At 40.3% G+C, this 23,229-nt stretch overlaps 2 protein-coding genes across 2 annotated transcripts; both read left to right on the top strand.

The window, feature by feature from the left end:
* The first annotated feature begins 6,192 nt into the window (after positions 1 to 6,192).
* On the top strand, positions 6,193 to 7,012 carry Obp83b (Odorant-binding protein 83b). Its single transcript, XM_036819246.3, has 3 exons — positions 6,193 to 6,337; positions 6,399 to 6,474; positions 6,552 to 7,012. Exons 1-3 carry the CDS (start codon positions 6,263 to 6,265, stop codon positions 6,827 to 6,829), a joined length of 429 nt encoding a protein of 142 aa, XP_036675141.2. The 5' UTR covers positions 6,193 to 6,262; the 3' UTR covers positions 6,830 to 7,012.
* A 1,061-nt stretch (positions 7,013 to 8,073) lies between these two features.
* Positions 8,074 to 12,634, top strand: Obp83a (Odorant-binding protein 83a). Its single transcript, XM_017080453.4, has 5 exons — positions 8,074 to 8,277; positions 10,183 to 10,410; positions 10,503 to 10,578; positions 12,178 to 12,434; positions 12,493 to 12,634. Exons 2-5 carry the CDS (start codon positions 10,297 to 10,299, stop codon positions 12,508 to 12,510), a joined length of 465 nt encoding a protein of 154 aa, XP_016935942.3. The 5' UTR covers positions 8,074 to 8,277; positions 10,183 to 10,296; the 3' UTR covers positions 12,511 to 12,634.
* Positions 12,635 to 23,229: the final 10,595 nt, after the last annotated feature.

Genomic DNA, 23,229 nt, shown 5'->3' with positions numbered 1-23,229 from the left:
ACAAATACTTATATACTTAGATATTAGAACATAATGTTTGGATTGTATTTGAAATGGTATTCAGAACTGGTGCTAGAGATTAGTGATTTGATATGTATACTTTCGTAAATCCGGTAAAACTTGTAGGATCTTTTCGGGAGATGTTTCCTTTAACAAAACACAACGTTTTTGATTAGTAGGAGTGCTTAGATCTTTGGGCTTCCTTCGCTGATTCTTGGGTCAATTAGCATTACGCTAATAACTGGACGAAAACCCCGCCGGAAAAGCGACCCAGTTGCAGTTGTAGACCCAGTTCCATATCCATTTCCATTTCCCTGGCCGCTGGCACCCAGCTATTAGAGCACAATTTTCAAATGTGTGCTTGGCTTGCACTTTGGCTTAATGCTTTCATTCGAGTGGCCCGCATGCTCAACTTGCATTTAAGTGCAAAACTTTCTAATTATGTGCCCAGGGAGTGAGCCAACCGACGAGAATGGGCTTGATGTTGATGCGATGTTGATGTTTATACTGATGACGACTTGAGACTGCAGTGGCGGTGGAATGGCGACTACAACACGCTCTCAGCAAATTAATAGACTGTGAATATGTTAATGATGCAAGTTGTGTGTGTGGCTTTGAGCGGCGTTTTTGTGTTTTCAAGACCCTGCTGAATAGGTCCGGGCCCAGGCATTAATAATAATCACAACAATAATGAGTGGCAATAAAAATATTAAATTCGCCACTAAATTTAAGCGGCCGGCGACGGATCCTTTGGACCGCTCTGACCTTGTCCAGTTATTTATTGTGAGTATTCCACCTCGCCTAGTGCTAATTTAAATTTATTGTGCCCTAGCAATTTCCAAGTGGCCCCGCTATAAATTTCAAATGCTAAGCCGCCGCTCAAGCCGCAATCATTAATTATAATTCATTGGAGCTGGTTATGCAGCCGAGAAGTGCTCTCCACTCATGGCCCAAACACTGGGCCCTTTGATGAAATGCGTAGAATGGAGTCCACAATCCCGACAACAGTAAATCGATTATGTCCAACGGCAAAAGGGTCTATGCAGCGCACACTGACTGGAGCGAACGGTGCACTTGCAGAAATTTCGGTGTCGAATGAGGGGAAATATATATATATATCTATAAAGAATATATATTATATATGCCAATCTCTGCAAATTAGAATTTCTTCAAATCTATCTCATCTAAACTAAATCTAGCTAAGATATAAGCATTTAGTGATGGCATTTCATTCAATTCTATCTAATCCAAACAAAATCGAGTTAGGATATAAGCATTAGGTATGGTATTTCATTATCTTAAAAGTCCAAAATATAGATCATAGATAACTATTATAGCATACTTTTATGGAAACAAATATCCTTTAAGTTAGGTTAATTTAATTTGAAGCACTTAATGATGGTGTTTTATAACAGAAACATATCCTTAACTTGACTCTTCGTAATAATATAATACATTTACATTACACTTAGTATCCTTTATAATCGAGTAGTTCAAAAAATATTTCATTATCGTTAATAATAACAGTACAACAAAATAGTTGTTATTGAGGTAAACATCCTATAATCCTTTGTAATAAATATTACCATGCATCAAGAAAGTTCTATTAGAAAGATTACTAGTAATTCCGGTACATCATCCCCTGAAACCCCAGAAAGTATTTACGAAATTCCCCATCTAAACGCATTCCTGCAGTGTAGTTTTCGAGCGGACTGCAGTTCGTTTAACGAAGTTGTCGTCCAGCTGTCATTTGGACTCTAGTCGTAGTCCTGCGGTCCCGGCCACTGACGATGAGCGGCAACTTTTCATGCCTGGGCCGCTCCAAAAAATTACACATGTAAATTGCATGTGCAAACCGCAAAACGAGTTGTGCCATTTGGGTGTGCGTTGCCAAATAAGGTGTCAATAAATTGTGCAGCCAGAACGACCAGACAGCCAGGCTCCTCCACTGCTGATGTTGCCTGCGAGCGTTTAATTTGCAAGTGTCAAATGTCAATAGATTGCTATTGCCGATGCTCGGCGCCGCATTAAAGTGCATTATTATGGCCCAGAGCTAGTGACAAGGATGCCGATGACAGCGGCGACTAAGCCAAGTCAAACAATGCATAATGAAAACGAAAATGGGATGGGGTGGGAATGGGGTGGTGATGACCCACCCACACATGTCGGCCCAAACGACCTGACCTTCCTGAGCTCGCCTTAAACTGCGGCGCCAGATGCCAAAAACTTTAATTACAACGCACGACCCATCTAAATCTATTATTTGGCAACATTCGGGCGACGGCGATTAAAAATTAATTTGACACTTTGCGCTTGCATGTCAAAGTATGCGAGCGGCCCTGTCCAAAACTTTTGCCGAGCGCTTAGCTTGCATAGTAATTAATGAATGCTGTGGGTGGGAAGGTGGGCGCATCGGCGGGAAAGTGGGAAAGCGGGGAAAACTGCAATGGCCATAATTAACGCGTTTCGTGTGCGACAAATGATGGTGCTCAAGGGTCTGGAGAGGGGCAAAGGGCCTTGTTTTAGCTCGCATTATTTTTAATGGCTCTGTGCGTGTTGTATTTGTGCCTCTTGTTGTTATTGCAATTAACTTGTTGCCCAAGTCCGCCGTTTGTTTCGTGGCAGTTGGCCATTTCCATACACTTCACTGAGGAAAACGGGGAAAGAATTGTGGAAGAGGGCTGTTTCTAACCTCTGGTATTTTGCATTTATTTTCCATAAAGGAATATGAAACAGTAAACATTCATGGATTGCTTATTCCAATTAATGGCACTTAAGAATATCAAACACCTATGTATACACCGAATTTGACTGTATCTTTGCAAGCTACAAGAGATACATTAAAAAATATATACCATCCAAGGCAATAACATCTAAAAGTTGTTAAATAGAATTGAATACTTTTTGGCAATAATATCTTAGGAAATGCCAGTTAAAACTTTAATCTATATTAAGTTAAGGAAAATAACATTATAACTAAATATATGATATTTTAAATTGATTATTAGCTTTTATCAACTGTTTTAAGCGGGGTCTGTCAATAATGAATATTGATATGTTTTTTTTTAAATACAAAAATCAACCACTTATGTTCCACATAACAAAAGTATTATCAATCTCTCTATTTATAATTTATTTTGTAATTGATTTTTAAAGTAATCCTTATTCTTATAATCCTTATCAGTTGTCTGCAACAGAAGCTGAGGTATCAAAATAAGTTCTATCTTAAGCAAAAAAGTATGTCTATGCAAACTGTGATAAATACTGAATGATATATTTCGTGTGATTTTTAAGAAATGGAAAACATTTGCAAGTCAACATTGTTTGCACTGTATAAACGTTACGTACATGTTCTCACTGTTATTTTTGCCATCTTGGACCACAGTCCAACGCGGCGTATGATTACCGGGCTGCCTATTATCGCGTTATGCATTTTCGCGCCTTGGAGAGCGGTATTTGATTGCCGAAGGCGGGAGGTTAATTTAAGCGGTTCCTGTTATGAAAGCCGCATGGCAGCAGCAGCGGTCATAAGTCTTTCAATTTGGCCTGGCACGTGATGGCCGCTGAGCCACTAAGTCGCCGACATCCCTGCCACTCACGTGCATTGATACCCGGCTTACAGCTACTTAAGCTTCGAGCTTTGCCATCTCCCATCGCTGTCACGTGTGACCTCCGCCTCAGTCAGATGTCGTCAAACTTATTTTTGCCAATTTCGTTGCCCCGAATCGGGTAACAAGCTTGCTTCATTGGATTAAAATATTAGCTCGTCATCTTGGCGAGCAATCGCAATGCATTTGGATTAAAACGGTGTGCAGAAAGCATTTAATGCTTCAGATACTTTTTATTTATTTTAACCCGGATATTCATTTTTGTTAGCTAAATATCTGAACAACTCAGTCAATTCGTCTTCAAGGAAATGAAAGGAAAAGAATTCGCTGCTACCTCCGAGATAAACAGGATGAGCTTCAGATGCCAGGTTATTCGTCACCATGCCAGTTAAGCATCAAAGAAGCAAGCTAAGTTCAGAAGGGGAATTATTATGTGCAATACACTTGGCGAAAATGTTTGTTCAATGCTTGAGAGCTAAGATATTTCTTTAACTAAAAGTTTTATTTTGGAAAACTTAAGAGACAGTTCTGTAGTACAATGAGGCATTTAAAATGTGAATATCTTTTATTCAGTTTCCCAAACATCTGTATTCATTTCTTGCTTAAAAATTGTATCGTATTTGTTTTTTATCCAGGTAATCCTTTTTTCAGTGATCTAATTTAGATCTAAGTCAGAGTAGCAAGATGGAACATAGCTGCAGCATTAGATTTTGAGAAGGCAAGACAGAGCTGGAGTGCACTTAGGATTTATTTTTTATAACATTGCTAACAATTTGTTTCAAATTGGATCAGGGCATGCAAGTAATAAAAAGAGAAGGGGAGTAATGAATAAAATAAGAAAAATGAGAAATACATTTTACCAAGCTGTTGCCATCTGGAATTGCATAATTGTCGCGCCTGATCGATGGCGCTCATAAATCGGCTGACTGGCAATGACCTAAAGCATATTTAATTATTTAATTAGCGCTATCTAAAGAGCGCATCTATAATTTTATGCATCGACAAGCATTAATAGCGTCATAATAAAATTAATATGTGGCCGACAGCCAGCTGCAGGCGAGCTGCATCCTCATAATTATATTCCGCATTCGCCCGATGGCGAAAGCAACTGCTGTTGCCGTTGCATTTGATGCTGATGTTGCTGCCGCCACTGCAATTGCACTTGCTGCAAATGCTGCAGTTGCGTTGCATCGGGTCACGAGTTCCGCGGATGCGCTTGCATTGCTGATTGAGAGCAGCGCATAGAAATTGCTTTGATTTCATGGCTGATTGAAGTGCGCTGCTCTGGAATCCGATTGCCATTAGAACATAGACAACCAGGCTGAAAGAGTCCAGGAGGAGACCCACAAAGCTAGAGAGCTATGAATCTACCAATTAGCTTAATACTTTGACATTAAGAACTTATGCAACATAAATCATTTACCCTTGCCTTTATATTTATTGAATAACCAAGAATTACCCAATTTTAAGAGCTCAATGTGTCGCAATAAAATAAACCTAGTTTCGACACTTCCAATTTAAATCAACAAAGTAGCAAAACCAACAAAGAGGAATGTCAGACAGGCTTTAATCAAATTAAAAATGTTATCTTTGCTTCAACATCTACTCTTTGTATTTAATTTCAATTAAAAATAAATTTCAATTAAATTATTTAAATTGTATTGAAAAAATCTTTTTAGTGAAAAGAGAGCTTGAATTGAGACGTTGAAAAACAGAATACGCTTAAAATAGAATCAATAGCGAGGGCATTAAAAAAACTTTAAAAATGTTCAAACAAAGATTTCTTTGGTGAAAATACAAATAATAAAATAAACTAAAAAGGTTTTAAAAAAGTATGTATACTTCCTTTTGCGGAAATTCATTATTGGGTTACCCTGAAGTAAGCTAGAATGAGAAGGAATCAAAGACTGCCTTTAAGGCAGTTGATTAGAATAGTAAATCTTTCCTGCTTTAAAATAGAACGCATCTATTTGTTACCCAAAACAGTTCGCGTTCACCTTTCAATCTACAACCTTAACCAGAGGTGATTGAAAAATGTTAATATATTTCCAGGAGTTACCTTGATTGATGGCCCCTTTCAGTGCTCAACTTCAAGGCAATTGAGTTATGTTCGGTATTTGAAATATTTCGCATTGTCTACGCGAATGTGCTGATGTCGGCGTGTCAAAAGAAACGCAAATTGGAATTGAATTTGACATACGTTTTTTGGTGGAGCGATATTTGACTTTTATGACATGTTTCCCCCACACAATAAAGGCCGTACAATCGTAATGCGTGCGTGCTGCACCGCCCACAGAAATAAAGTATTTCAAAACCAGGCAGGCCCAGATCGCAATGAACCAGTTCGGCGTGTTGGGGATGACACTCAAAAATTGCAGGTCCCGGCCACATACAATCATTGCTTAATTTGTGTGTTTCTAGTTTTTAGTTCTCCATTTGGCAGCCGGCTATCAATTGCCGCTCTGTATGGGCTGTCATTTATTCATTTGCCTTGCGTGCTGCCAAATGGATTCGCAATTCGATTGCAAATGGCAGCCTGCAATTAGTGTGCGTTTTCTAATGACAGTCATCACGGCGCTGAATATTGAAATGGAGCCCCGGCAATCTCATAAAAGGGCATTCCCGACCCTCTGGCCATTCATTGTAGTTTCAAAATGATCCAATACCTGGCCCTGCTGGTATTTCTCTTCGGCTGTGCCGCTGCCCAGGAGCCACGGCGCGATGCTGAGGTTTGTCCGGTGGAAACCAGGGTTTCCAATTACTAATAATTATCTTGGTATTATCTGTCAGTGGCCTCCGCCAACGATTCTCAAATTGGCAAAGCACTACCATGACATATGTGCACCCAAAACAGGCGTAACCGATGGTGAGTTATCCCTTGGAGAGGGTTTATTGATGATTTTGACCATAAAACAATTATTAAAAAATGTATATGCCCCACAGAGGCCATTAAGGAGTTCAGCGATGGCCAAATACACGAGGACGAGGCCCTTAAATGCTACATGAACTGCCTCTTCCACGAGTTCGAGGTGGTCGACGACAAAGGTGATGTCCACATGGAGAAGCTGTTCAACGCGATACCAGGAGAAAAGCTGAGGAACATATTGATGGAGGCCTCCAAGGGATGCATGCATCCTGATGGCGACACTCTGTGCCACAAGGCCTGGTGGTTCCATCAGTGCTGGAAGAAGGCTGATCCTGTCCACTACTTCTTGGTCTAAGGACCTATTTACCATAGACATTTCAGGGAAGATATTTTTAGGGGTTCTGAGTGGTTTCAGTGGATTTATTTAAGTTACAAGTTGGGTGTGATATGCGTAGTCATTATTAAATGGTGTCAGGAATAATAAACTATATTTTAAAAAATATTTTAAATTAAAGTTAGCATTGATTCTAATATTAAATATTTTCTGGGCCTTCTTCCTTTATTAATATGGGTTTTTTACTGTGACAATTAACATGTTTTCTATAGGAATTCTTTAAGAGAAACTACAATTTAAATGGAAATTTGTAGACAACTAAAAGTTGTTCAAAAGAAGTGCAGCCCAAATTCAAAACATACTTTTGAAAATGGGGAAAAATGGAGAGGAAATAAATTGGCTGAGATCGTTTGCCACCCTGCACTTCAATTGGGCTGATTCAACTTAATTTACCTGTTGGTTGTTTAGATAAGGCAGCATCTGCTGCATCCATTCGAACAAGTTCAAGTGGATTTCCACTCGGGAAGAGCCCTCCGATATTGAGCTACTTACAGAATCTGTCCGTCTAGCCTGGATGGACAACAAAAGCTCCAACTGGCCATTGAGGGGATTGCTTTACCTTGATTACTTTTGCAGCCTGGAACTTTCCGTTTTGCATTTCTTTCGCCTCGTCTGCCTCGGAAGTTGATTTAGCCTGCATTGGTTTGACCCACAAAACATTTGTGCACTCAGAAAAGCATTTTAGTGGGCGCATTCTCGGATCGACGTTATTATTTGCTTTCAGGCCAAGTTGCGGATGAGTCGAAATCAGCCAACTTTGTTTTACCTTAAACCACTTAAAAATACATTGCTTGAGATATTTCTAGTTTTACAATTTGTACTTTTCCGAATGAGTAGGAGGTTTTGTTCCAGTTCTCCACTTATAATACATATAAAAATTCCAAATGAGTTCTGTTATTTTAAAATTTAATTTTTTATTTTTTCAATCAATTTTGTATTATGTTTTTATCTGAAACGGTTGGTATTGTTTTAAACTATTTTTTTAGAAATAAATTAGAAAATGAACAGTAATTTTAGACTAAATAAATATTTAACACCTAATGAGGCTATTTGTAAGTCGATGGAGAGCTCTTTCTTCCCAGCGAGCGCCATTTCGAGTGTACGCTGGAATTCTCCGCCTAATGATTACAGACACGCCAGGGGGCGTGGTCCTCGAGTTGGCCCTGCACTTATATGGGCGATGCCATTATAGAGACATTCGCCTCGGCATGGAGCGTCAATTGGCCCGATAACTGAGTGCGGCAGTCAGTTGTGGTCTTGTGAACTTGGCCAAAATCAATATAAAAGCCAAACGCTGCAAACGGCAATAAAGCAAATTCAATTGTGACTGCGGTTGTCAAACAATTCTTGCGTGTCGTGTGTGTGCAGTATCGAATTTTCGACATAACTACTCCTGCTAAAAGCGAACGGTACGGCATAGTGGTTGGGCGAAGGACCGGCTGCCAGTTCCTGAACAGGAAAAGGACCTGAAAAGGGGGTGGGGCCAGGACCACCCTTCCGCCAGGTCGAAGGCGAATGAGAGGTCGAAGGTTGCCCAAGCATAGGCAAACGACGCGTTGCAACACGAAAATTGAAATGGCAATTAAAAAACCATCCATCGTTCCTGCCGCACACAACTGCGATACGTATACGTATACGTATACGTATTCCTACTCGTATTCGCACAAACCTCCATTCATTCTACAAAAATGTGCTGTTGCTGTAATTTCATTCGTCCTCCATTTTTGTGCGAGTGTGCGAGTGTGCGAGAGTGTGTGAGTTGAGGGGCGAATGTCGTTTTGTGGCTTTGTTTCGGTTGTTGCGTTGACATTTGATGAAACAAAAGTGACAGTTGTGCACAAGTTGAAGTCTTTGTTTTGCGTATTTCGGTTGTACAATTTCAAACGAAGCGAACGAATGGGAAATTTTATATTTTGATACCCTGGCATCCGCTGAAAAGTGTAAGAGGATCGGCGTTCAGCTGGGATATCCAGTCCTCATAGCAAGATTACTCCTTAAACTTCTGTAGCCACATTCTGCTTCTGATTTTTAAAATGAAATGTGTTTCAAATAATAAGCTCTAAAGAACTCCCATATAAGCCAGGTGCTATAATAGATCTTTTTTCTGTAAGCTCAACCCTTGACAAAATGTATTAAATACTTTTCAAGCTTTTTCCCTTGACACTTTCAATAATTATAATGCTTACAGATCAGCCCGTTCTCAGTGCATACATTTTTCTTAAGAGGAAATATGCTTTTAAATAAAAAGTGAACCTCACTTGGCTCGTAAAAAATGTCCATTGCCGCCCATCATACATCATAAGGAATCCCCGAATCCCTGAATCCCCGAATCCTCGAATCCTGGGTTAGGCAATATATCACAGTCGACCTGAGCGAAGGACTTCAAGGAACGGGTGGGTTGAAGAGTCCTATGAGGGAGGAGTGGTCGGAGCGGGGGCATGCCACGTGGGCATGTGTTTGTCAGACGGAACACGACAATTGTAGTCTTGTGACGACTTCGCTGACGTCTCGGGCACAGTTCCGTTTCCGTTTTGGCGGTCGCTTTTTGTTCGGCCATCAGCGGTTGGAATTAATTTAGCGTGCGCTGAGCTGGCAAGAAACAAATGATTTTTTTCTTGGTTTTCGTGGCTTTCAAAAAATACAAAATATAAGAAAACACAAGAACAAAAGTTGCGAAAAGGAAGGAAAAACGCTGGGGCTTAGAAAAACACAACCTTACACTATGAGTAATTTTGGTGCCAAATATAAATCTATATATATTAAACATAGATTCGAACAACCCAGGGATCCAGTTTTACATAAATAATACCTTTAGATATAAAGGTGTCTAAAAGTATGCAACACTTGAGTCCGAAATTGAAAAAAATCAATCATTATTTCTTTACAGCATACTTTTAGACGTCTTCAGAAGTTGTTTCAGAACTGTAGAGATTTATGCAGCATCCCTTATAAAATAATTTATCGGAAGAAATTGTATTTCATTTATTCTGAATTCCTAGCAATATAATTAAGGGAAAGGGAAATATTCAGGGAATGACACCAACTCGAGTAAAGTATTCTATTGTTAGCCCTTAATGGAGCTTTCCCCTCAGTGTACCCACACACTGCCACGCCCATTGTCATTGTCCAGCTGTCACGCGTGGCACATCGTCGTCAACAGCATCTGCCTCCTCCTCCACATCCCATGCCAGTCCCCATCCTTATTCGGATTCTCGTTCTTGTCCTTCCGACGCTTGCCCTCGTCCTGGGCCGTGTACTCTGCTATGCATCGCCGCTTTTGTTTCACGTTTCACGTTTCTCGTTTATTTTTCCAGGGCTTGTTTTTGTTTTATTCAGAATTCGCAAACAAGGCCGAGGCAGGGAACAATTTTTGCTGTTTCACGGACGGACCGGACGGAAGGGAGCGGAACGGAAAGAGCCACATTAAAATGGCTTTGAATGGCTTTGGTCGGCGTGTCAGTGCGTCTGTCCTTTTAATCGCCTTGTCGCTGCTCAGCGGAGCGCTGATCCTGCCGCCGGCTGCGGCGCAGCGTGACGAGAACGTGGGTTAATGAAGTGCCCGGCCGCGCTGTTGCGCCTCCGCCGCCGCCCCGCCCGCTGCCACGCCCACTTAAGCAACAATTTTTAATTGCAGTATCCACCGCCGGGCATCCTGAAAATGGCCAAGCCCTTCCACGACTCGTGTGTGGAGAAGACGGGCGTCTCCGAGGGTGAGTTGCAATGGTAATGGTCAGGTCCTTGGCCGAAAGCGAGCCCATAATTGCAGCCATCGCGGGCGAGCACTTATCGCACCCTCAGCCATGTGCTAAATTTGCATCCATCCAGGGGTTGTCGTCGGGTATTTAGTAATACTAAGTAAAATTTGAAACCACTAAAATTCAATGAAGTTGTCCCCCATCAAGTTGACTAATTTAGGATACCTTTTGTAATCAAATAATACAATTGTAGGACCGCTGAGGTTAGTCTGAGTGTATAATTATACCCGTTACTCGTAGAGTAAAAGGGTATACTAGATTCGTCGGAAAGTATGTAACAGGCAGAAGGAAGCGTTTCCGACCCCATAAAGTATATATATTCTTGATCAGGATCACTAGCCGAGTCGATCTAGCCATGTCCGTCTGTCCGTCTGTCCGTCTGTCCGTCTGTCCGTCTGTCCGTCTGTCCGTCTGTCCGTCTGTCTGTCCGGATGAACGCTGAGATCTCGGAAACTATGAGAGCTAGGCTATTGAGATTTGGCGTACAGATTCCTGAGCTTCTTACGCAGCGCAAGTTTGTTTCAGTAGACTGCCACGCCCACTCTAACGCCCACAAACCGCCTAAAACTGTAACTCCTACAGTTTTGATGCTAGATAAAAAATTTTAACTGAAATGTATTGTTCTCATCAATACCTATCGATTGACCTAAAAAAAAGTTTGCCACGCCCACTTAAACGCCCACAAACCGCGAAAACCTGTGACGCCCACAATTTGCATGCTAGATAAAAAATTTTAACTGAAATGTATTGGTGTCGTCAATACCTATCGATTGATCCAAAAATAAATTTGCCACGTCCACTCTAACGCCCATAACGCTTAAATCTGTCTACCGCCGGTAGATGGCGCATTTTAATCTCGCTTTGCTGCTTGCATATCTCCATTTCCCTTTGAGTAACGGGTATCTGATAGTCGAGGTACTCGACTATAGCGTTCTTCCTTGTTTTATTAATATATCAGAAGTATTAGCAGACTAAGATCATTATGCTGTTTTAGCATGGGTATGTTCCGAATTGCCTTGGGTTATATTGGTAATTGGTAAAGAAAGAAATATTCAAGTACATTATTCTTAAATTGAGAACATTCGTTCTTAAGAACCGTGGATGTACATTATGGGTTCAATGTTCTCAATATCAGAACATAATGGTGAGAGGGGACAAGTTAAATTGAGTTTACCTAACAACTTTTTAATAAATGTATATAACTGACTGGACTATTTGTTTAATTGTTGAGATAAAGAATGTAAGTACCACAAATCAACTTGATTCAAGCACTTAGTAAATATTTTCAACTTTAAGAATGTCGTTATATTTTAAGGAACATTTTCAACTCTGATGAGAACGTCAGAATTCTCTCTGTGTGGGGATGATAAGTATCAAGACAAAGCAAATTGAAATAATAATCGATTCTCAGAATATATTTAGCAGAGGTGTTCATAACTTGTGCACTTTTAAGGGTAATGTTATTTTTGAGAATTCCCATCCCAACAATTTAAGATTTCTTATAAATTATTATTTATTATTTATTTTGCATATTTAAAAATATTTTTTTTGCAGCTGCCATTAAGGAGTTCAGCGACGGCGAGATTCACGAGGACGAGAAGCTGAAGTGCTACATGAACTGCTTCTTCCACGAGATCGAGGTGGTGGACGAGAACGGGGACGTGCACCTGGAGAAGCTGTTCGCCACGGTTCCACTTTCGGTGCGGGACAAGCTGATGGACATGTCGAAGGGCTGCGTCCATCCGGAGGGCGACACCCTGTGCCACAAGGCCTGGTGGTTCCACCAGTGCTGGAAGAAGGCCGATCCCAAGGTGGGCATAACCCAGATGGCCAAAATCCCTAAGCCGAGACCCCGTTCCTTCTTTGCAGCACTACTTCTTGCCTTGAACACCTGGCCGAGCCTGTTCTGCGACTTCCCCGTTGACGACCCCGCGCTATTTATAATGTAGTTTAGTTTTCCTAGTTTTTCAATAGCTGTCGAGTAATAAACGTAGGCGAGTTGTGCATGCAAGCTAAGCTTTCAATTATTTGCCGACTGCCAAAAGGGAAACGCTCAATGCGCTGAAAAGTGTGCTGCAAAAACGGGGCCACAAAAGGACCTCACACACACAAACAAACGCACACACACAGGCACACGTGTGCGCTTTTGACATAATTTATACGCATTGTGAAGGAGTGTACGCTTGTGTGCCTGCGACCGTGTGTAAATAAAATTATGCGTAAAACTTCGCCGAGCTTGTTGACGCCGACAAGCGTGTTACATTGCGGCATTTACATGCGAGCGGCTGTTTTTCGCTTTTTACTCTCGATTCCCTGTCAAAGCGGCCAAGCCCTGGGAAAAAACCTTTTAAATAAATGTTTAAACTGGTCAGGGGCTTTGAGAGTCATTAGTTCGGCTCGAAAAGAGGCAAAAAATGCCGGTTTTAATATCTTATTGGGCATCAATCACTTTGCATCAGACAGCAAGTCAAGAGTTGTTTGCGCCCCGGCAAAAACTTTCATAAAAATAAATAATCGCGATGGTAATTGACCTGCTTCTTGAAAAACGCTTTAATTGACTGTGCGGATTATGGCAATGAATAAATTTCAGCAGTTCGGACTCTGAAAGGGGAAAAACGAATACATTTATAATTGTAGCATTTTGTGTACTTAACATTTATTTTAATTGTGTTGTATGGGTATGTACAAAGCTAGGATAAGCAAGTAACAAATAAATTGTTATTTACTGAGTTCGGATTAGCCAAAATCACTAGCAATTTGCTGTTCATTTTGACGTGGTCAAAATATAGCCGACTTAGTTTAATCAGCTTATGGTATTTATTCTAAGCTGCAGTGTGATGTACTACACAAAAATATATTTTATTAGATCGGAAATGTAATGCCTCTTTGCACGTGACAATTCCCTTTAAATAAAGTTCAATTTGATGTATTTTCCTCTCATTTCTGTGGCTTGAAGCTTCGTTTTTCCTTCCGCTGCCTTACATTTCGAAAGCCATTAATTCTAATTTTTTTTCAATTTAACATATATTTCATTGCTGTCGGTCAAATGTACGCTGACACCTTTTTGAACCAACCGAGATGGGTTTCTGAGCGGGTTTTAGGGGCGGTTCCTTGGTTTTTTATTGTTTCGACGACTTGTTGCGCAAAGCTTTTCATTTCAGAGTCAATGATTTATGTTTTCACTTGCGCCCTCTCCCCCATTTAATGCTCTTTTTTATTATTTATGCGTATTGGTTTTCATTTTTCTCTGCCGCCTGAGTGAAAAGTTTGCTGTAAAAAATGCGCTTAACTGCGCCAATGGTTTTTCCCATCAGTCCTCATCGCTGTAATTGTCGAAAGGAGCTTAAGAAAGCGGATTCTTTTGTGCCCGGCCAGCTCATTATTGTCAGCTGGCGATTCTCAGTTGCCGTTGTCATCATTACATTTCACTTAATACTAATTTCTTTTCCGGCTGCTGCACTGACCGAAAAAAAATACTACGCGCTCTATAATACTAAAACAATTATAAAATAAATACTTCTAAGGAAAGTTGAACCACTTGTAATTAGGCCAAGTTAATGATTTTCTTTTTGACTTGAACAAGAATATTATAAAAACATTCAATCACATGTTGTGAATAACTTCAAATGTTGTATTGATAGAAAAGGATGAGTATCTTTAACATGCTCAAAAGTTAAAGGATATTTAAAAAACTGATGTAACATACTTTAAGTATTATTTTAATAACTTTCGTTGCTTTTTTGATGTTAAGGCAATTTAATATTAAACTGCATAAGCAATAAAGGAATTTTAAAAAAAGGTTTCTCTTTAATGTTGAAAAATTAAAGATAAGCAAGGGTTTTTGTACCAGAGTTTTTCGTCCTGTGTGGGGATCTTCCGTTTTTGGGCCCACACATCTGCCCGACTAATTTGGTAAATTGAAAATTTTTTGACAGCCTTCAATGAAGTGTGGAAGACGACACTTTACGTTGTGCGGTTCATTGGAGACGGGATGGTCCTGAGGACACAGGACGCAGGACACAGCATTTAGGATCCTGGACCCTCAATGGATTTCCACACGAGCAGCTTGAGCCATTTAGGCAGCCAATTAGCTGCCCAAATGTTGGTTAATTTCCTGGGCGCCTGTTTTTGTTCCTAATGATACAATCATCTAATTGATTCGCCCCCCAGGCGATTCCGCTTCCACTGCACAATTCACCGCGAATTTGCAGGCTGACCTGTTTGGGTAAGCAGTCCATGCATTTGTAATTCGAAACTGACACAGTTGGCAGTGGAAAGCGATTGGATTGGCAACGAACTTGGCTGAGGAGTCTGGGCCACGTGGCGCTGACCGGGCGTACAATTAATGGAAGTTTAACTGTTCAATTGAATCTGATTTTTTTGCCTCCCCTTCCGGCGGGGGCTCTTTTTATATTTTCTGAAATGAGTACAAGCGGCCGTGTGCCCTGCCATTAGGGCACTTTGTTCATTTTTCATTTCGTTGGATTTTCCGCGCGTTGGCAAAGTTTTTTTTCTTGGCTAAACGCCGCCGCCGCTTCCCGCTGCCTCTGCACTTATTTTACGGTCTATTGTTCGTTTTGTTGGCCACGTCCCGAGCAGAGGCCCAGTCCTCACTGACCGGTGGCTCGACCCATTCATATTTTCCGTGATTTCTCTCCTTTTGCCCGCCTTGCTCTGGCTCACAACTTATTCCTGTCGTTTCCCGGGCAAAAGTAATTCAAACGGAATTAAATTTTCCCATGCTTGTGTTCGCCTTCGCGAAAAATTTAGGTTAGTCGCAATGGCCGTATAATTAGCATATAACTCGACAATTGGCCACAGTTTTGTCTTGTCTTCGGCAGTATCCGCGAGTGTCCGCAAGTGCCGCCAGGTCTGGCAATGGGATTTGCATAAATTGACATTGAATGCAAATTTCTGTCACCACGCCACTGCAGCGGTGATCAAAATTGTTTTGCATGAAACGCAAAAAGAGGGAGACCAGCGCCAAAATCGCCAAGCTAAGCGTTAACAAACAAAACTCGATAACGAAATAAGAGCGGGAAATTTCCCTCGATTTGTATAAAAAATCAAATTAGTGTGCCATCCAGAAATGCAGCGATAGGCGCACTGCGAAAAATAGTTATGAAAAATCAGTAAGGATAGCTGCTTTAAAAACACTTAATGTTTTTCTAGAAAAAACCAAGGTTCACCACTTATGGCTTTTTTAGAGATCCATTTTTAAGAATATAGATGCAATTAAAAGAAATTACTTATGAATATTAAGATTCCTGGACCTAATAAGTTTATACTAAAGTTTATACTAAAATATATCAAACTAAAACATATCAAATTGTAAGAACATGAAATCAAAAAACATAAATGTAAAAATAACATACGAATGTATTAACTATCGAAGGTAAGCATATGTCATAGAAGATTGATAATTTGTTATATCAAAAAAGGTAATACGTTTTTTCTTTCAGTGTTCAGGAACAGAGACACATTCACTTGGACAGCGACTGCAACAGCAGCAAAGTAACTGAATTGAGGCATCGCAAAAAAGCTATGGGCGGGGGATCGGTTCGGTTCGGTACGTCCAGAAGGCCGGGAGCAATCATCCCTTACTTGGGCGAAAACCCAACCCTTCCCGTCCTCACTACATCCGGCAATGTTGTGTAGTGGTCGCTATTGCGCCGATTTTTATTATGCTTTTATACATATCTTTTATTTTTTCGCTGTTATCGGATTTGCATGGCCGGTTAGATGGGAAGCGAGAAGCCGAAAAATTGTTTAAAATCGAGCAGACTCTTGTGTATGGCGGCAGGCCACAAAAGATTTAGTGAGGGCTAAAAATCCATTTTTACAACTAATGATGATGGAAAAGATTGCCAAATTTTAGTCACAATTTGGTCATCAGAAAGACTAATTGGGACTTAGTGAAGGGAGAAATCGGTATTTTTAAGGACCTCGCAAAAAGTTAAATCTCCCCTTAGAGGGTAAAACCGATTTGATTTCATTTTTTGGCAGAATATAGTTCATGTGGTGGATCTGAAAATGCAACTATGTTGCACAGCGAGGTATTGACAGATATTCTGTACAAAAACACCGATTAAAGTTTTTTCAAAAGGTATCTTTGGGTGGCCTAAAAATATTTTTTGCAAACTAGTAAGCTAGGCTTTGAACATAGTCCCAATAACATAAATATTTGTAATTTTTCCGCTTACTTCAAAGGGTATTTAAGCTTCAACTTATCGCAGTGACCTGCATTTTTTGTTTTTCTGTTTTTATTTCCAGGTCTTTCTACGGTTCATTTGCCGCGCATTTTTCAGTCGGCACAAGTAAATGTTAATAGCGTCAACATCGACTGACAAAACATTCGCAGTGCGGGGAGTGGAGGGTCCTGGCAGCAATTACGCTCACTTGCATCGTGTTGCACTGCCAAATGGCCTTATGCTGCATTTAATAATTGCGCATACGCAACGTTGCCCCTTAAAGCGGGCAGCCTGCAACTTGAAGTGGAAGACATTTTATTGCCCGACACACATATCGCGCAGAATAGGAATACAAAACAGGCCCGGGACTGTTAAGATTTCAAAACATGCATTCACCCGCAGGAACACATATACTTCGGCTTATCCTTTGTCTTTTGTTGCAGCATTGTTGCACTGGAGCAATGTGCCCGGCATTGTGTCCACGTCAGCCCGTGGCGATTCATCTGGCAGCACCACAAACGGCGGCCCTAGTCAAATTAACCTCCATAGTTTAATGTCTGTGTGCCCGACTTGTTACCGCCTGACATGGTGGTGTCAGCTCAACCCAATCCGAATGCAATGGGTATCCCAGCGGCACGTTGATTATGTGTCTCCCGGGGTCTTCACCTAACAATGGCGATGGATTCGTGAGCGGGTCGTGACTTCGATTCTGAAATAGATGCTTAGGGTGCACCAACATATTATTTCCGAATTTCGGTTTTCGATTTCACGTTTATTTGTCAATCAGTATTTGCTGAACACCGATACCCCTCAAAAAGAGGACCCGCTTTATAACTATATTTGGGTTGCAAGTGGTAGTACTTTCTCAAATGGTTCGTTTTATCAAACACAATTTATATAGAACATTTAATTTTACTTTAAATTCAAGATTTGTTGTACAAACAAATAGATAAAACTTGTTGCAATTGTATGCAAATTGCGCTGAGACTTCTGGCTGCTCTCATGTTCTATGTAAATAAGCCGACGGCCAAATGGAAAACAAGACGCAATCGTAAACCTGGCTAGACCATTAGGCCAGCTTTAGGTGGGCTAAGAGAGACTTGGTCGGAGTTGGAGTTTATAGAAAGCCGGCGAGTCACATTGCCGAAATGTTAATGAATCAAAGGCTACGAAAAGTTTGCGGAAAACTACAAAGGTGGCACAGGAAATGGGTGTCGGATGGGATGGTGGACTGGTTGGTCGGGGAGGTACGAAAGTGATGTGGGCGTGTTGATAACGAGTGAAGGCGCCAAAGTCATGCATAATTAATCATTTGTTAATTATAGACTTTGACCAGGTACAGGTACTCGACGGACTCACCTGTCGTCATCGCCGGGGCACCACACACTCGTACGCACACACATTTGACACCTGGCAAAGTAATTGCCTTTGTCCACTTTGAAGTTGTTTAGTTTTTGCTCCGGGCTCATTACAACGTGGGCGTGGCAAACGCCCTCAGACGAAGCCCCCTCTTCCCCCTTTCCCCGCCCGCCCACGACGAGGCATTTATATAAATGAACTCGTCGCAGTCGCAGCTCCCGCTGGAGAAACACAAACAGGGTACGGGCATCGTGTGTATACACTGGGAGAAATTCTTATTACCGCTTAAAATATTATTTTATTTAACATATATCGACATAGAAGTGAAGAATTACAACATTATACAAAATAAGTATTATTTTGAGTTTAAGTTAAATTACTTTAAGATCATATATAAGATGACGATGAGAACATCAATGTAAATTTGCTAAAAAATCAACATAAATATAACTGTTTGTGCTATGTCATTAGTTTATAGTTATTGGATTAAGGAATTCCTATTAGCGATTTCCATTAATCGAATCAAATTATATGGAAAACATGTTTAAGCAAATTGTAATTAAATACAAATGAATCCCCGTATTATAAATTAAAATTTAAGTTTAAAGATTTTTTTTATAATTTCATAAATGATTTTAAGGGAAATAATGCGGCAGATTAAATTCGTTTGATATTGCCGACTAATTAGGATATCTGGTAATAGGAAGGGGGAATGGTTATTTTTTGATTCATTAAAAACTATTAAAATACATGAACAATGTATCATGAATCGCTTTATTTACCACCTAGTTATCCAGTTCCATTTAACTCATTTTATGAACAATAAAATATTATAAGTAATGTTAATATGGTAATATTATACCTAATGATGGCCATGGTCTACTATTAAAAGCAATGCCTTAAAAATAAGTCGGTTTACCAAGTAATCTACATTTTTCCGTCGCATGACATTAATCTTTCCCGGACGTAATGCAATATTTCTCCGAGTGTGTGTGTGTTTTGGCCATAGTTCACGTGCATGCGTCGCCCTCCCCGCCCCTCGCCCTCGGGCCCGTCGTCCTTTGGGCCAGGACACGGTGGGCAGCTGGTGTGCGAGTGCTTGTATGCTGACTGTACCATGTTTGCTGCGGAACAGGAAATGAGCACCTGCTGCTTATTTATATTTTCCGCTCACTTGAATGTAAAATTACATAATATTTTGTTTTCGTTTTTTCAGCTCCTGATGCTGCTGCTGCCGCTTGCCACTTGTGCTAGTCTGAAAATTGCTGTGTGAAAATACTTCTAGTGGAACATTTGAAGACAGCTGGCCGCAGAGGAGAAGAGCAGATTCATGGTGGCCTTTTAAAGAAGTTGAATCATCAGAGCGGGCCTTCTTAATTGCAAGTGTTGTTCATAAATTTAAAAGCAATTTACTTGCAGGTAGCAATTGCTCCGTTGCAACATGAAAATATTAAGTGTAAACATTTTAGATACAAAAGAGTTGAATGGAATGTTATGAAGCCCCTCGAAAAGAGAGGAAAAAGTGAAAGGCCAATCATAGAGCCAGCTGAATAGCTGCTAATTGAACAGATATTTTTCGAAGCGGAAAAGAGTTTGCACAAGGTAACATCATTCGAAATATTAGTTAACTATTTGTTCAAAATGTTTGCATACCACGGACGTGGAAGGGCTTCCCCCCAGCTGCCAGAAAAAGTTCACTATTTGTTGGCTGGTTCGGTTGCAATGTGGTAACCACAATGTACGTGAAGTGGCGATGGGACGGCCAACTGGCCAACTGGCCAAATGCTCATATGCGAGTTGTTTATGTTGTCGTTTTGGTTTTTTGGTTGTTTTGGTTGTATCTGGCTGTTTTTGCTGTTTTGCTGGCCGCACAACTCGCTGCGGCCCTGGCCCGCATAAATTGTTGCCGCTTTTGAGTTTAAGCCAACAGTTTGTTTGCCGGTCATCCGCCGTTAGTTAATTGCCGTTGCCGCTGCAACTTGATTGCACTTATTGGTCAGCGGCATAATCAAATGCGCAACTTTTTGGCATGAAAGTTTAATTAGAAAGCTCGCATGTGCGGTGCGTAATGTGATAGCGGGGGCTCCGTTTAAGGCAAAACTAATTCCAACTCATAATTAAGCCACTTGCGCTGCAAGTTGGCCCGTAATCAGGCCTTTTCTGCGACTCTGGCTCATTAAAAATGGCAAACAAACCGCTCTCACCTTACACAGTTGCCGGGGTGTTTTATATAATATCTTGCATGGCAATGCAGCTCAAGTCGCAGGCGCTAACTCAATTTGCCTGCGCGTGTAATTGCGGACGACTCCGTCGACTTGTGGGCCAAACTTTAGTTGGCCTAATTGAGGGCATCATTATTCGCCCAGCAGAGCGGGCCAAACGAATGGCAGTCAGGGCTCGGAGCGGGCTATCCCTAATTATAAGTCAAATTGGAGTTGACCCTCGCCAAAGGCATCTTCCCGGGGATCTTCGGGCGCAGCAGCAAAAGCACTTTGTGCTTAACGTTTCATTTAATATTTAGCCAAATTTACTCGGTCACATAAATCAATGCCAAACAACAGGCCGGGTGCTCCCATATGAATACTCAAGTGTCTCGCCGAGCAACAAATGGGACAAATTTCCATTTCAAGCCAATGCCGCATAAATGGCACATAATTTACGATATGAACAACGGAGAGGAGCGGCAGAAGCAGCTAACCAAACATGCAGCTAACTATCCAAAAGCTGGTAACAATATTAGTTAGCAAGAGCGGCCACAGCAGCAAAGGCTACAGAGCCACACCGGGAAAAACATTCTACAACTTTCAGGGGAGCCTTGCATAAAAGAAGATAGATCTTCTATAAGTAATTTATTATTAAGATTTCCTTTAATCTTATTCACAGTAATATTCATTCAAAATTGATTTGTCTTCAAAGTTTAAGAACGTTGACTCGTTGCTTGAAACGCCGATTTATTTGAAATTGTTTATATATATGCTACGAAGTTCACTAATGTATAAACTGAAATAAATTGCTATTCAAAAATTGTTGACTATAAAATTAGACTTATTATTTAAACAAGTTAATTGAACAGCGATTGTAAAAATTTTTAATTGTTTCTTAACTTGTTAGCATGAACATTAAATTTCAATCAGTATTAATTTATAATGCTATCTACATCTGTTGAAAAGTAATTTATTAATACTTACTTATGGAATTGTTGGTCAATCTATTGATAATAATTTTATATCGGAATTCATGCAATGCCTTATTAACTTTCAAATCTATGTGGCCTTTGGCTAGATACAATTATTATTCAAAACTAATATGATTTTAGGAGAAAAGTTTATCTTTTATCAAAGTTTGTTACGTATCAAATGCTTTGCGCATTGTTTGTTGTTTGGTATAATAATAATGACACCTAGTTGTCAGATCAGGTATTTTTCCTGGGTGTACTGACACCATCGGAATCAGAGAGTAAACTTTACATTTGTGTTGGCCGGTTGTTGTTGGGAAACCCGCACCCGAAGCTGGCCGGCGTCAATGTGTGAAGTAATTAATTACAAAGCAACTGATGTGTATCTGTGTGTGGGTGTCCGCTTGCGAGGGTGTGCGTGTGGGTCCTGAGTTTTGGATTATGATGCATGATCATCTGTGCTGCACGCACACTTGAAACCCAAGCCCTACACGCACACGCTAGAACAGATAGGTAATGCTATCTGGACATGTGCACATGTACATATTCCCCACATCCCACTAGCCTGGATTTCCAGTGGCCAAAAATTAAATTGATTTACACCTGAGGTGAGAAAGCAGATTGGTTTACCAGGCCCAAATGCATTTCGTTATTCGAACAAAGCAACCGAAGATTTTCCTATCGGCTGAACTGAGTTGGGTGACAGATGGGGATCGTAATGAGTTTTCTAAAATAAATATAGTTACTTTACTTGAAGGAGTTTGAGTTGTTATTTAGAAAAGAATAACATTAAAGGCTGTCACAGAATTCTTTAGAGATTTTGTCTTCCCTTATATTAGAAATCTCTTGGAAAATTGGTGATTCTCCTATTCAGTTAAGGATTCATTTTTAGAAAGGTTTAAAAGGAATATTACTATAATATTAGTTTGAGGAATAAGGAAACCTAATTGTTTATTATAAAAAAATTAAAAAGATTTAATTAGGTAGTTTATCAATAAATTGATTCACTACTTTTGTAATTTCCAAAAATATATATTTATAATATAAATTGTGCATATAATAAGGTTTACAATAACATATTTGTGCCTTTTCAACTTATGAACTTTGGAATGCTCATAACAACTAAAATACTTTAACTATTGTAAGTTCCATAAAAACATTATCTAAACTTTGTATAAACAACATGTAAAATTAAATAGTTTTTGAAAAATTACATTTATAATTAGCAATATTCCTTCATGATTTTATCCAAGTGTATATCTCCTTAGAGCTTTTTTATAAAAAAGGTATAGCTCAACCCATAATTAAGATGTAAAATGGTAAACTTCGTTTGTATATGCCTCATTATAATCATAGTTTATGAATGTTTGGTGTGCCGTAGTGCCCTTCCCCCATCCACGCCCATAAAAATCGTATATGATTACGATTCCCATATAAATTCCAGACGCACAACGATTCCGCTTCCTTACGCTAATCCCAAAAGCCAAGTCTAGGGTATTCCACATTAGCACGGCAACTCTAGGCGTTGTCTGCCACTGGGGGCTAATTGAGCCCATAACCAGAACCCGTCTTCTCTCTATGGGCACTTCGATTTAAAATTGCGGCGCGGGAGCCTCAAGGATATTTATGAATCCCAAACACGTGACGGAGAATAAAAATTCCGAAGGATCGGGGTATGGGGTGCATTTAAATTAATCACAGTAAAAGCGAATTGCCCAAAACAATGTAATATCCCGTGCGAGGACCTTTGGGGAACGGAAATCTGTAAACCGTGACGAGACCGAAACCAGAGCCTGTCACTGTATGGGTGGAGTGTGTGTGTGCGTGGGGCTTTCCACTGTTTGTTTGTGTGAGTGCGGTTGCTCAAATTAAAACAAAGTG

The sequence above is a fragment of the Drosophila suzukii genome, chromosome 3, assembly GCF_043229965.1.
Source record: "Drosophila suzukii chromosome 3, CBGP_Dsuzu_IsoJpt1.0, whole genome shotgun sequence".
NCBI lineage: Eukaryota > Metazoa > Arthropoda > Insecta > Diptera > Drosophilidae > Drosophila > Drosophila suzukii.
The sequence above is the reverse complement of the archived record's forward strand: the minus strand, read 5'-3'. Positions and strand labels throughout refer to the sequence as shown.